Source organism: Lissotriton helveticus, chromosome 2_2 (genome assembly GCF_964261635.1).
Source record: "Lissotriton helveticus chromosome 2_2, aLisHel1.1, whole genome shotgun sequence".
NCBI lineage: Eukaryota > Metazoa > Chordata > Amphibia > Caudata > Salamandridae > Lissotriton > Lissotriton helveticus.
The window spans coordinates 77,568,939-77,583,127 of NC_136060.1; the positions used below are offsets into that span (position 1 = coordinate 77,568,939).

At 40.3% G+C, this 14,189-nt stretch overlaps 1 protein-coding gene across 1 annotated transcript in view; it reads right to left on the bottom strand.

Moving 5' to 3' along the window:
• The window catches only part of PDGFRL (platelet derived growth factor receptor like), a 580,529-nt gene that overhangs the window by 502,213 nt on the left and 64,127 nt on the right, over positions 1-14,189 (bottom strand). The window contains exon 2 of the mRNA XM_078678941.1: positions 12,780-13,077. Within this exon, the coding sequence (XP_078535067.1) occupies positions 12,780-13,077 (298 nt within the window). The remainder of the gene's footprint in view (positions 1-12,779; positions 13,078-14,189) is intronic.

Below are 14,189 nucleotides of genomic sequence, written 5' to 3' on the forward strand. Positions count from 1 at the left end.
CTGTGGGCACCACACTATGAGCGATCTAATGACGTTGAGCTGGATTAAATCACTTCTGCATTTATGGGGGATAATTCCACTGGGCTGGATCGGCCGGCAGAGCTTCAACGCTGCGCAGCCATTTTGGTTGCCGGCTTGGCCGTGCTCCCTAGGTGAGATGGTTAGTGCAGGTATAAGCAACAATTGATCTTCCTCAGTTAATTGGAGCTCAATTTGAGCATCAAGGGGCTCAAACTGTCAATTGAAATTGCCCCACACAATCTTAACGGCCTGTACTGAGAGTTGGCCCAGATGGGTGGATAACATTTGGATCACTCCAGAGTCAGAATTGCTTGCCGAGGGCCTACAATAAACATTGTAAATATAACATGCATCCATAACTGGAGAGCCCAGATTAATAGACAACAAATCTGGAGAATTCTGTTTGATTTCATTGATGCTACACATTAAAGTTGTTTTAGCCCAAATTATTATGTCCCCCCTCTGGCCTGCGTCTTCCTAATGAGATGGCCTCCTTACTGAATTAAATAAACCCTGTGCTGTGCATAAGGCTAGTCGACGAAGTTTCTTGAAATAAACATATGTCGAATGCATCGACAAAGTCACACTACTCGGGGCAAGACAGCTTGGACGGTAGCCCAGCTACGTTCCAGGATGCCAATTTGATGGTTAAAGTAGAATGAGCCCTATCCACACACGTGCTCTCACCATCAACGGTGTTAAGTAGATCAAGCAAACACAAGAAGATGCTGGACAGAGTGCTGAAACTTGTCAACCACTCACCCTCAGTCAAGAGATCTGGGCTGAATCCATAGTTCTTTTGCTCACTATGTCTCTTCAGTTTGGACTCAGCCATATGCAAATCAGTCTTGACCTTACTCCTCATGGGAACAGTCCTTCCTGAATTGCTAGGCCAGGTCCTCCCTCGACTTGAAATAAGCATCCTAGAACTGGTATTAGGATATCACCCCATATCAGCCAGGCTAGCTTAAATCCAGTGGCACAGCGAGCATGGGACCCTTGGCCACTTCGAGCAAACGTAGAAAAAGATGAAGGACATAGTGATGAAACTTTTCAACCACTCATCCTCAGTCAAGAGATTTAGGTTAAATTCATTCTTCTTTTGCTCACTATGCCACCCAGTTTGGACCCAGCCATATGCAAATTAGTATTGACCCTGCTCCTCATGGGAACTGTCCAGCCCGAACTGCCAGGCCAGGTCCTCCCTGGATCGAAATCAAGCCTGCTGGGACAGGTATTGGGGCATCACCCCATATCAGCCAGGCTACCTTGAATCCAGTGGCACAGTGAGCAAGGGACCTAAGTCTGGGCAAACCCATGGCCTCTTAAAGTGAACATATGAAACACAACAAGATGACAGGCGGGTTGCTGAAACTTTTCAACCACTCACCCCCAGTCAAGAGATCTGGGTTGAATCCATCATTGTTTTGCACACTATGCCACCCCAGTTTGGACCCAGCCATATGTAAATCACTTTTTACCCTGATCCTGATGGGAACAGTCCAGCCCGAACTGTCAGGACAGGTCCTCCCTGGACAGGAAAAAAGCATCCTGGGATCGGTTAAGTAGATAAAGCCCATCCCAATCCATACACACATTCGACTTATCAATGTCATGAAATGGAACAATTCCTGCCCTGGGGCACACTTTGGCTATCATCATAGGATGGGACATACCCGACCGTGTCCAGGCTTGTAAAAATAGCCCAGAAGCAATAAGGGAATATTACGGGTTTCCAGCTGGTTGTTCATTTGCCCAAATAGCAATTCATGTACCAAATAAGGCGATCAGATCTAAAGATGATAATGGTCCTGTCCTCTTGCCTATCCTTAGGTTCCCCACCAAGCCAGCCCACCCTCCTTGTCAACAGGATGTTTCTTGCCATAGCCAACGGAAAATGTCTATGGTGGCCCAATCAGTTCAGTGTCTTGTTGAACAAATCAGCCCAGGACTCTCTTTGATCCAGTCTAAATGGGGGTACATCAAAAAGAATTTCACGTAAGGACACTAAGCTGGGGGTAGATTAATGACTGGCTGCATTGTCACTTTTGCGGGGCCACTCCAGCCATTGCCATCCAAATCCTGGGCTTTGTTGGTAATGTCTGCCTTTGGTTGTGAATAACTACTGGCTTGCAGGTGCAACAGTCCCTCTTTTGCTTTTATTTTATCGTATTAGAGACCAGCTTTGGTGAATGGAGCTCTAGGAATTGGGGACTGAGATGGAGCTCTAGGAATTGGGGGCACCACTGGGCCAGGTTGGTGCCTTACAGGGTTTCTTTGGTGTGATACTTGACCCTCCATCTCGCCTGTACTTGTAACGGAAGACCTACTAATGCCCTGGGTGGAGGATTCTCATGTACGTTTCATGTTAGTCAGTGTGGACCCAATGTATCAAGCCAAAGCAATATAGGAGATAATTCTGCCCGAAATACGGTGATTACTTTATCCAAACAACCCTCAATCATGCTTCTTGCTCCTAAGGTTCCAGTCAAGTAAGCCGACGGTGATAAATTGGTTGAGGCTGCTGTTTCCACTGGCCATGGCTTGATAAGTCGCTTGGAGTCCTTAGCCGCTGCAGGTTGGAGCAGGCTATCAGGTGGAAAAGATGTTGTAATAAGGGAGGATAGTCCTGGGTCACTTGTGGCTAAAAGCGATGAGGTACAGCCTAAGTGTGCTTATGGGAGGAGCAGTCAAAGAACATGGAGCCGGAAAAATGCCTATGGAGTCTATCACTGTGGAGGAACCAAGAAAGAACCTAAGTTCTGCAGGGTCGATTTTACTGCTTATCACACTTACTGCTCACTGAATCATTAAATATATTGAGGAGGATTTGACTGGTGGCGTAGCAGTATCTGTACCTCCTGCCAGTTTTATCTTCACCATTTTAGCTGTAGTGTCACCAGTGGGGCTTCAATTAGATTGTAAGAGCGGGCAAGCAATTTAACGTGATCCAAAAATAATATCAAAAATATCAGCCCAGCCTCCTCCGGGCTCAGACTGGCATGGAAGGGCTGCCTTTGGCCGCCCGGTCTTTGCAAGGGCACAGCCTGTGAATGGTCCATGTGGTGGGAGGGAGTGCATCACTTTATAGCACTTGATGGCAAGCGCTTCTCTCCTTGAAACTGGCGTCTCCTTGCACAGGTAGATCTGGGTTGGAAGCCCCTTGAAGCTGTAGATCCCAAAGACAGCATTCTCAAAATCTCAAGTTTTAAATTCTCACTATTTGTTCTTATACTTTGAAAGATCACATCAGTCAAGAGGAGGTTAGCAATGATGACCTTGAACTTGGCATTGCTAATCAGATCAGAAATGCTAGGATCATAATCATGTGGAGAAGTGTGGCTCAAATGGTTAGAGCGGCAGACCTTGATGCAGAGCTCAGGCCCGGGACCAGGGTTTGAATCCTGCCTCGATGGGTCTCGGGCTCATAAATTCCTCTGACCTGATATTCTCGCCTCAGTGCCTATTCTAATCATGGGCCCCACGCTGCAACACTGGGCAATCGCTTGCTTAATCTCCACAACGGCCCCCAACATCGCTGGGGATGCCTGGTTTCACCATGGGGGTATCCAGGAGTGGACACTTCACAAGGAAAGCCAGGAAGGGTTCCTCAGCGGTATGAGTACAAGCGCCGGGAGACCCTTGTTGGGTAGCTGTGCGCTATACAAGTACAAAAACATTTACATTTACACATGTGTAATCATGTTTCCTTGTTCAAATTTGCTGTTTTTGTATACCTATTTTCATTAGTAGAATTGCTCACATACTGTCACATTGTTAAACACATTATTCGGCACAATTTTGCTTCTGATGTCCTTGAGATAGACACGATATTGATGTGTAAAGTATTGTTCACAAAGTAGAAACAATTTACAAAAAAGAGAATGCTATTCCAATTAATTTATTTACCAACATCTAGTTTTCTACAAGGACAAAATTCCAATAGAGTAATTTTAGTTTTTATTCTGTGACCCTTATTTTGTTGAACAATTGAAATAGTTGCATGCAACTTTAGTAATCTTAGCTGTTATGAGGTGAGCTGTGGTCCTAGATATGAGAGTCTTTATATATTTTTTGACTTCCCCTCTTCCTATTCAATTAATACTCTAACACTTTGGATTAACAAAGATGGCCTCACAGATTCACTTATAAGAAGGACTTTAGCATAACATATTTTGAATTACTATTCTGCTGTCACGCCTCTACATAGTGTTGTGTGTAATTCACAACGTTAACTATATTGCCCTTCTATTCCCATACATTTCACAAATATTCTTGTTTAGTGCCATTTACTCATAGGTCAAAACCATTTCCGAAGTAGAAATAATTGAGTGGATGTGGTTACCTTCAGTACATTCACATAAGGTTAAACAACAATTTCTATTACAGAACACCAATGCTTTTATTTCACTTTTTAAAATTGAGGCTTCTGTTTGTTTCCTTAACTTATGTTTAGCGGGCCATCTTTTAATGGTGAACTGTATGCGATTATTGTCTGATGACCCTAAGCAGTGTATACTAAGTAATCAATTTATTCTTTCTGCATTATCTTAAGTTGTTTGATACAAATTAATGCACCGTTGGAACATTTTTAATCAACTGTCACCAGCAAAAACATCTTCTTTTGTTTCAATATTTCAACATTCATCAATAATTTGCACATATCCCTAATGAAACGTCTTGTAAAAAGAAGGCATATAAATCAATGTATCCAAAGTCCCCTGAAACCACACACCGCTTTGATGGCCCCAAGTGTCCCACAACTGTCTGCTCATTTCGGTTTTTTGCACTGCCCATCCACAAGGCTAGTCTGAGGCCATCTTGTGCAAACATTCCAGCATGTGCATGGCTCTAGCTGTCTTTACTCCATAAACAACAAAGATTGGTGCATAAAATAATCTGACAAAGTACTAGGACTTCTCGAATCAATGACTGGCTTTGCTGAAACAATGTTCTGGTCTGTTTCATTCTACTAAATTGCATCCAGAAAAAGCAGCATACATTAATTTAAATGAAGCACAAACAAACATACATTTTTTTAGCATACCATAACATAAACCAGTAACATAAGAATGTTTTACCTTGTAAGTGCTTCATTTCACTGGTACATCATACCCATATGACCTGTATCAAGCAGTAGGAAACATCCTTTCCAGGTGCTTAAACACACATCAGAGAACACCCCCACCATCACTTTAAAAAAAGGAGTTGACTCCATGCCAAAGGTACAGGCAGAAGCGGTGAGTATGCACATGTTGAATCAGAAAACACACTCCTTAGCTTAAAGTTTCCAAATTAAAGCTAAGACTAAACTCATATGCTACAAGCCTTTTAACTTTCAATTGGGTCTTCAATGCTCGATAATTATTCATTACCAAATAGGTTAATAGATAAGGAAATAACAATTGGCAATAAAAACTAGCGCCTGACTTACAAAAGTAAAATTAACTCCAAGGGTATTTACATAAATCAGCATTTTATCTGTGGAGAATCAACTTCTACTACACCCATATTGTATAATAGACTTACTTCCTCATTGTACATTGTGGAGCAAAGCTCCTATTGGCAGGAATACTTTTCAAAACTACAATCTTGAGAATACGATTCAAAATGCTTGGGAATAACCACCTAATTCTGACATCACCACTTTAAATAGAACAACCACCTCTATCTGCCCTCCATACTTATTCAAGCAAAAAAGACACCCAATAGACAGATGTTTTAACATGAGTAATTCGATTTTTAGAATTGTTTACTTAATACTATGGCTTCCCGGGTGAAAATGAAATGAGTCAAGAATGCACCAGCTGGGGTTGTAAAACATCTTCATGGATCAAACATTTTTCCATCCTGTTTGACATGAAATGTGATGGCTGACATTTTAATAAGGCTAATGATGACATATGTTATGATATTCTGGGTTACGTAAAGTAATAGTGTATTAACAGATTTGAATAATATGCCAGTATAAAAAGTTTATAGGGTTCATTCAGAAAAGCTCATTCCATTAAAAAACAACTTGAGCAATCTTGCAAACAAGGGCAACGCATATATAACAATGAAAACTGTTGAAAAATATTGAAATTGAAAGAAAAGTGTCCTAATTGTCATTGGCATGTGCACACATGCAGCAATCAGGAATTCAGAAACAGAATTATTTGACAGAACATGTACTTTTAAGGATCCTGCAGAGCTTAGAAAATGAATCCACGTCCATAAAGGAACTGAGCAAAACTTGATTGTTTTCTTATCTGTTCTTTCTTTTGTCCCACAGGTCTCTCCTACGTATCTTGTTTGACGATGACATCTATATCTGCATTGTCCATTTGTTATGTTGTGTTGCTTCACTCCATTGCGTCTTTTCCAATGTTCGGTAAGTTCCCTTCCACTGTGTTGCTTATGTTTACGTTTTTAGATTACAGTTTTCTGATTTTCTGATGTCATTAAGTCTGTTGTTCCTCAGTGTCCCTCTCTGGGGTGGCCTCTGTCCCTTTCGCCCCCCCCCCTTACATTAATGGTCTTATCGTTTGTGAATACTATGACTAAAGCCTTTTGGCTTTTTGTCATCATTTTTTCTGTTATATCTCAAAGGAGACTGTGTTCTCCTTTTGCTTTTCCTCTCCGTCCCTCTTTTTTCTTTTTCTTTTTTTCCTGTCTTCTATTTCCTAAACTTTTCTGCAGCTTTTCTCTGTCACTATCTTTTTACTTTTGTGTTTTTTCTTTATTCTATCCCTGGAATGTTTACTTGGTTACATCAGTCTAGCTGTTTTTCTCTCATTCCTATCTCTCTGATCTTATTTTTCTTTATATTCTGGTCTACATCTGTTCTGCTCTTTTTTTAGATTTACTTCTATTCAGGACATGCATTGCTTATTCCTACTTTGCCTTTTGCATTCCATCTATTATACCTCTTTCAAGTTTTATATAGTTATGTGCTTTATTTGGATTACCTTTTTCCAATGAATGGTCTACATATTATCTCTTTGAATGTCAAGGGTATCCGTAATCCAATTAAAAAACAGCTTTTACTATCTCACCTTGCTACATTGAAATGCCATGTAGCGTTATTGCAGGAAACACACCTTAAAGAACAGGACTTGTCTTCCTTACGCAAATTATGGGTTGGGGATGTCTTTTGTTCCCCAGTAGTTAATAACAAAAATGGTGCAGTAATATTGTTTCACAAATCATTAACTGTTTGTTTCCAAAATGAGGTCAAGGACACTAACAGCAGATGGCTTTTATTGAATGCTAAAGTTAACAATACTCAATTCTCTTTTTGTAATGTATATGGTCCCAATGGTATTGATTTAACATTCTGGAATGATTTCTCCACTATCCTTTCTTTTCATGCCTCCGAAAATTTGATTTTGGGAGGTGACTGCAATCAACTTATGGATCCTTTTTAGATCGAAAATCCCAAACCAAATGTATCCCCAATAGAATGCAAAAGACTTTCCACAAAGCAATTACATCTAGAGGGTTGTTGGATGCATCGAGAATTTTCAACCCTGATGTCCTTGAATTTTCCTTCTTCTCCCCTGTTCATAGGTCTCACTCCCGAATTAATTACATATTTCTCACCCAATCATCACTTCTATGTATGATGAATGCTGAGATTGGATCCCTTCTCATCTCTGATCATACCCCTGTCATATTAGATATGGAATACCCCCCACACACACCTACCTTACACATATAGCGTTTTAATAATGCTCTCCTGTTGGACACTCAATTTGTTTAACAATTTACACAGTTCATGCAGGAGTTTTTCATTAATAATTTCTCCTCAGTTCCACAATTCCACCTTACGTGGGATACTTTTAAAGCCACTGCTAGAGGAAAAAAGAAGGCACTGACGGCTGCAACATTAATTCTAAAACAAATCAAGGCCCTAGTGCACGAATATTTTACTATAAATTGCTCTGATACCTTTTCTAATCTCATTAAAGCTAAAATGCAATACAATGAACAATTCTGGGACAATGCCTGTAATAAATTGTTAAAATGTAATGCAAAAATGTATGGTGGTCGGAATAATGCTGGCAAATCCCTAGTCAATTATTTTAAAATTAAAAAAAATCCAGGATCGTTGCTAACACAGATAGCAAAGGAATTAGACACATTACAGATACTAAAATTCTCGATTGTTTCACCGAATAATATACCTCTCTCTAGACCCGAGTCAAACCCTTCTGCTGATCAAATTGATTCTTTCTTTCAAACTATCCCCAAACCCTCTGACAAACACAAGAATTTCACATCCCTGGATAGTCCTATATCAGAGCAAGAAATCACAAATGCTATTACCCAACTTCCCAAAGACAAAACACCAGGTCCGAATGGTTTTACTGTATGTTTTTTTCTTCATTTCAAACAATTCTTGGTCACTCAGTTGGTATCACTTATAAATCATTTTTTAGCTTCCGGTGTTTAACAGCGTTCTTTCAATCAAGCGATGCTGTGTCTGATCCCTAAAAAAGACAGAGACCCCTCTTATTGTAAAAACTAAAGGCCCATTTCCCTAATTAATATGGACTGTAAGATCTTTGCCAAATTATTAGTCCTTCGTATCAATCTGGTAATCCCGGACCTAATCAATATATATCAATCAGGATGTGTTAAAGGACGGTCCATTACAGATAACTCAAGGACTCTCCTTAACAGTATTCATTTAGCCTCCAAGGTAAATTCACTAATGGCAGGTATTGCGTTGGAGGCTGAAAAAGCTTTTGACAAGGTAAACTGGGAATTCATTTTTGGAGCATTAAAATGGCATTGCTTAAGCCATCCCATTTTTAGATACATCCAGCTACTATATTCTGCACCTTCCACTTCCATTTGGGTAAACGGCCGTCAATCCAGATATTTTCCACTTCACAGAGGAACTAGACAAGGGTGCTCTTTATCCCCTCTTTTATTCTTGCCCTAGAACCTTTTTTTGAAAAACTTTGTTGCTCTCCACTTTATACGGGTTTTTAATTTAAACATACAGAAATTAAGTTTACTGCTTATGCAGACGACATTTTATTATATCTCTCCAACCCTGCTACTTCTTTCCTGACGTTTTTCTCTTTGCTAAAAGAGTATTCTCTAGTCTCTGGTTATTAACTTAATCTTGACGAGGTTTTGCCATTGAATAAACATGGCTTTTCTCATATGTTTCAAGATACAGGTTTTAAATGGAACCCTAAGGATATTAAATGCTTAGGTATCCTCTACACTAATAGTATCAAAGAAACTGTTAAAATTTACCTTGCAGACATACTTAAAAAACTTTCGGCACTGATCGATAGTTGGTCTTCACTATTTTTGTCTTGGTGGGGCGGACTTGCTACAATTAAAATGATGATGCTTCTGATCATCAATTTCTACCTCTCTATGCTTCCAGTCACTCTCCCACTCTCTTTTTTTAATATCATTAACCTTTCCCTGACCAAATTTCTATGGAATAACCATAAAACTAGGATTTCACTTATACGACTTCAGCAGCCCAAAGAATAAGGTGGGATTCATTTCCCTAATATTATACATTATCACTCTGCATTCACCCTGAAACAAGTTTGGATCTTTTATCTGATTCCTCACTTATTCCTTTAATGGCCTGGAGTTTGTTAGAACAATCCCAATATGCACCATTCTCTTTTGCTGTGGCCACTCAATTTTCCCAATCTCTCGGATGTTTTTCATTGCCCATTCTCACGCATTCAACTGCTCTTGTTACTTGTCTACTTAAAGTTCATCTCTCTCACTCGGATAACTTCATACTCACGTCTGTTTGGTACAGCAAACACTTAAAGATTAATTATAGAGCTTTATTTTGGAAAGAATGGATTGATAAAGGAATCATTACATTTGAACACCTGATGATCAATGGATCTCTCATGGACTTCAAGGAGATCCAAGATAAATATGACATATCTCTCTTACATGCTCCTGATTATTTTCATCTAAGATCATCCATCACTCATTTCCATTCCCAAAACTCTTCCTCAACCTCACATAATCAGACATCCACTCTCTCGCTAGATTTCTCTACTCAACTTAAAGCATCCCATATATATAAGATATTATCTCACCACTCTGATCCTAGAACCAAATCCAGAATTGAACTGTTATGGGAAAAAGATTTGATGCAAGAATTCTAGTTTCAGACCTGGGGATCCATTTGGCAAAAATTCACACCTCCTCAGGATCAGCAAGCACAACGCAGACTCTATACTATTTCTATAACAGGCTTTTCCTCACCCCTACGGATCTTCATAAGTTCAAACTACTGGATGACATGAAATACTGGTCCTGTCTTCATGGTAATAGTGACTTACTCCATATGTTCTTTCTCTGCCCTTTGGTTAAGAGTTTTTGGTTACTCACCTGGAAGAAAATTAATGAGATTTTATCGCCCAATATTTCTTTTGACACTGTACACTTTTTTTGGGTGACCCTCTCCTATATGGAACATCCAGAGAAGCGTGGGTAAATTTATTGATTTGTTTATAGCTATTACTTTTCAGATTATTACCACCAACTGGAAGGATACTTCTAAAATCTCATACCAAGGGTGGTGGAACCTGTTATGTCATCATCACAGACTTGATCGTGCACATGCCACCTCTACACCCCTACTGATTAAAAAAGACTTAGGGGCTCATTATGATGGTGGGTAGACATCGGTCCGCCCGCCATCATCACAGGACCGACTACCTGACCTGCGGCAGTCCTACCGGCCCAATTAGGATACACCCACCATACTGGTGGGCGCATCCTCGCCTTTTACCATTGCGAATGGTGCTGCTGTCTGCAGCACTGTCCGCAATGGTAAAGGACATGGACAGCATTTCCCTGCACCAAGTGGAAGGCACCATGCGGTGCCTGCCACTTGGTGCAGGGAGCTGCAGGGGGGTGCCATGGGTACACCCCCAGTGCACCCCCGCAACGGGCCCCCAAAGAATATCCCCACCAGCCTTTCTATGGCGGCATCGCCGCCATGGAAAGGCCCATCAATCACCCACATCCTGATATGGCGGGCGTGGTAGAAAATCGGCGGACGGACTTTGCGTCCGCTGCGATACCCACTGCCATAAAAATATGGTGGGGGTATTTCTCATCACAGTGGCTTAACAATCGCCACCGCTGGCGGCGATCGTTATGCCATCGTAATGAGCCCCTTACTTTGGTCACCTCTCACCACATTTCTTTCAAGGCTGCCTCTTTGAATTACTTTGTATGTATACTGTTATGAACGTTCTTAATAGTATCATGTTACATTTTTTCTCATTGTTATTTTTACATTACTATTCAGTTGCCGCTTATCATTCCCCTTATCTCTCTCTTCTCCCCCTCTCTTCTTTCTTTACTTTTCTCTTCCCCCTCACCTCCTTTTAAAATACTAAATTGCATTTTTCTAAGTATAGGTTTAAAAGGTTCTATCTGGTTTTAATCATATACTTCTTAATATAGTCCCAACTTGTTATTTCAATAATGGTAATATTACTATTTGCAAATAACACTATTGAAGGGGGTCAAAGGGGAATGTTTACCGACCTAGCATCCCATACCCCTACTTTACAACACAAATTGCAAAGGGGGATACTCGGTCAAAAGTGTTGTGAAAGCACAGAGACTAAGGAGAAAGAGGCTATATACTATAGAAAATGAGTCATATCTGGCTGAGAAATACCCATCCGACCACCCTTATTGGCGGAGTATCGTCATATGGGAGTTGATACATAATCCTGATACCGCCCAATCCATCAGACGACGGTGCGGATATGGATTTGTAACGACAATCTAGCCAAGATAATGCTCAAGGAGTGGAAAGAATGAAAAAGAAGTGCAGTGCTCTTGGTGAAAGTGAAACTAAAATTGACTACTTATACAAAAACGGTGGGTGATATTAGAGCATCCATTCATTCCACCACATATTAGTGACGTCTCGAAGTTCCTATTTTTGAAAGAACAAAAATGGATTTACAAACTTTCATGTGATACCAAGGGCCTTAATGATGCCATTCCCTGGGTTTCCCTTTAGTTTTGATTAATTACCATGACACTTACACTCTTGATTTCAGTGTGATGGGCGAGACCCTTAATCCTAAATACATGAGTAGTAACAATAGACATCGTGGTGATCACTTTTTATAGAATATTACTATTTGACCTTTGTTTGTATACTGTATACTGTTGTTTTACTTTGTATTTCATCTCAATAAAGCATTCTAAACTTAAAAAAAGAAACAGAATCATTTTATCATGACTGCTCCAGCAATTCGAGAGCCCCAGACTAGTACCTGTTTCTAAGCAACAAAGAAACCTTTATCGGATTTAATTTACAAGAAAGTGATCATTTTCAATGTTGCACGTCTTCCGGCAGATTTGTATGTTCTATTTATTATTTTATTTGATTGTTTGCAAATCACTTTGCTATAATAGAAAGCCACTTCCTACGGCTGATCAAAAACGCCTAAAATTAATCGAAACTCACTTGGGAGTTCCGCACCTATGATGAAAATACAGCCATATTTAAAACATGCATTAACGTGTTTTCCATATCTACAACTAGAACTATTGAAGCCATATTTCAATGACGTCTTTCGTGCCACCCTACATGGAGAATGTTCAAGGTGTAGGGTATAACACAGCGGGGGTCTAATGGCAGGAGAGAGCTGATATCTTGAGGCCCATCTTATAGAAAGAGACATGTTCAGCAGAATGCCATGGCGTCTGCTTTATTTGAGGATACTCTTGCACACGCTTACCTGAGCCTGGAGTCTTTGAAGGTATGGAGAACTGACGGATAGCCCCAGTCTATCTTGTTGCCTTTGCATCGTAACTCAAGGTTTTGCCCTGCAGCCAGACTCATCATGGCTGCCGGCTTCTGGAAGCGGCCTTTGTCCATCACTTGGGTCATGATCGACTGGATCTTGGAGGCTGGGTCGGTGGGTTCCCTCTCTTTCAGTTTTGTGATTTTTGGTTTGAGTCGTTTGATTGCAGGCTTGATTTTATTCTCTGCTGGCTCCTTTGGACGTTTGTTCTTGGGGGGATGTTGGCCCATTACTAACAAAAAACAAAGGAAACACCTGTAACAGTGGCAATCAATGAAAGGTGGAATGTCTTGGTACTTAGGGTTAGAGACAATAGGTTTAATGCATGAGCAACTGTATAGTTAGAAGTCTTTCAGTGCACCTATGAGTGCAATGACATGAATTTTGATACTGCAAATGGATAACATTTAGTGTAAACAATGAAGCCCAGTTATACAACGTGGTGCGCTGCATATTTAATATCATGTATAATACTTGAGAAATAAGTTCTCATCGTTAAAATTATCAAAAGACGTTTAGGTGTTTACAATGTATAAAATAGTGTCCCTGCTTTGCGACATACCAACCAGTTGTATGTGAAACTCGAAAAAAACCAGACATGTTGAAACGAGAACGGACGACCCCTTTCTATTAACCCCTTTTCCATGCATTTTGTTTTTACCATGAATGACATTCGCCAGGCTCTCGAAACCAACAGGCTGCTTGTTAGGTTGTTTTTCCGGTCTTCTGTTTAGCACCTTGCTTTTCGTTTGATCACTACTCCTCCCCGAACTTTAATTTTTTACGTGCAAATTTCATGTAAGATGAAACGTTGTTTTTGAGGGGTCCCTGCCTCCTAGTGTCCTGGATATCTGTCCTTCTTGTCCTCCACCCTCCCTCTCTCACCTCCCCCCCTCCTTGTTTAATGTTTTGTTTCTTTATTTTTAGATTCCAAAAATGCCCATTGTTCTCTAAATAGTTTTGCTTAGTGTCCGTTTCCTCTCCAGCCCCATGGTCCTTTATTTACATACCTTATTTTCTTGAACTCCCCAAGCCTATCCCTGCAGTTACTTTTCTTCCAGGTTTGACTGGATAGAAAAACAAATTTTGTGACCTCATTTCCTGTTCCAATAAACCACTTTCTGATTTTTAAATAGTATACAATTATGCATTTACGTTTTTCAGCTTTTATATTTTATACTGGAACCATGATGTCTTCTTTGGTTCAGTATAATCATTAGATTTTCTTGGAAGTTGAGTTCCCATAGACTGTAATTTCGGTAAAATAGAGATGCACCAGCTTGGTGTTTTCAGGCTAGTGTTTTGCAGCTCGGAGTTTCGTGAATTTGAAGGCGAGCCACATCA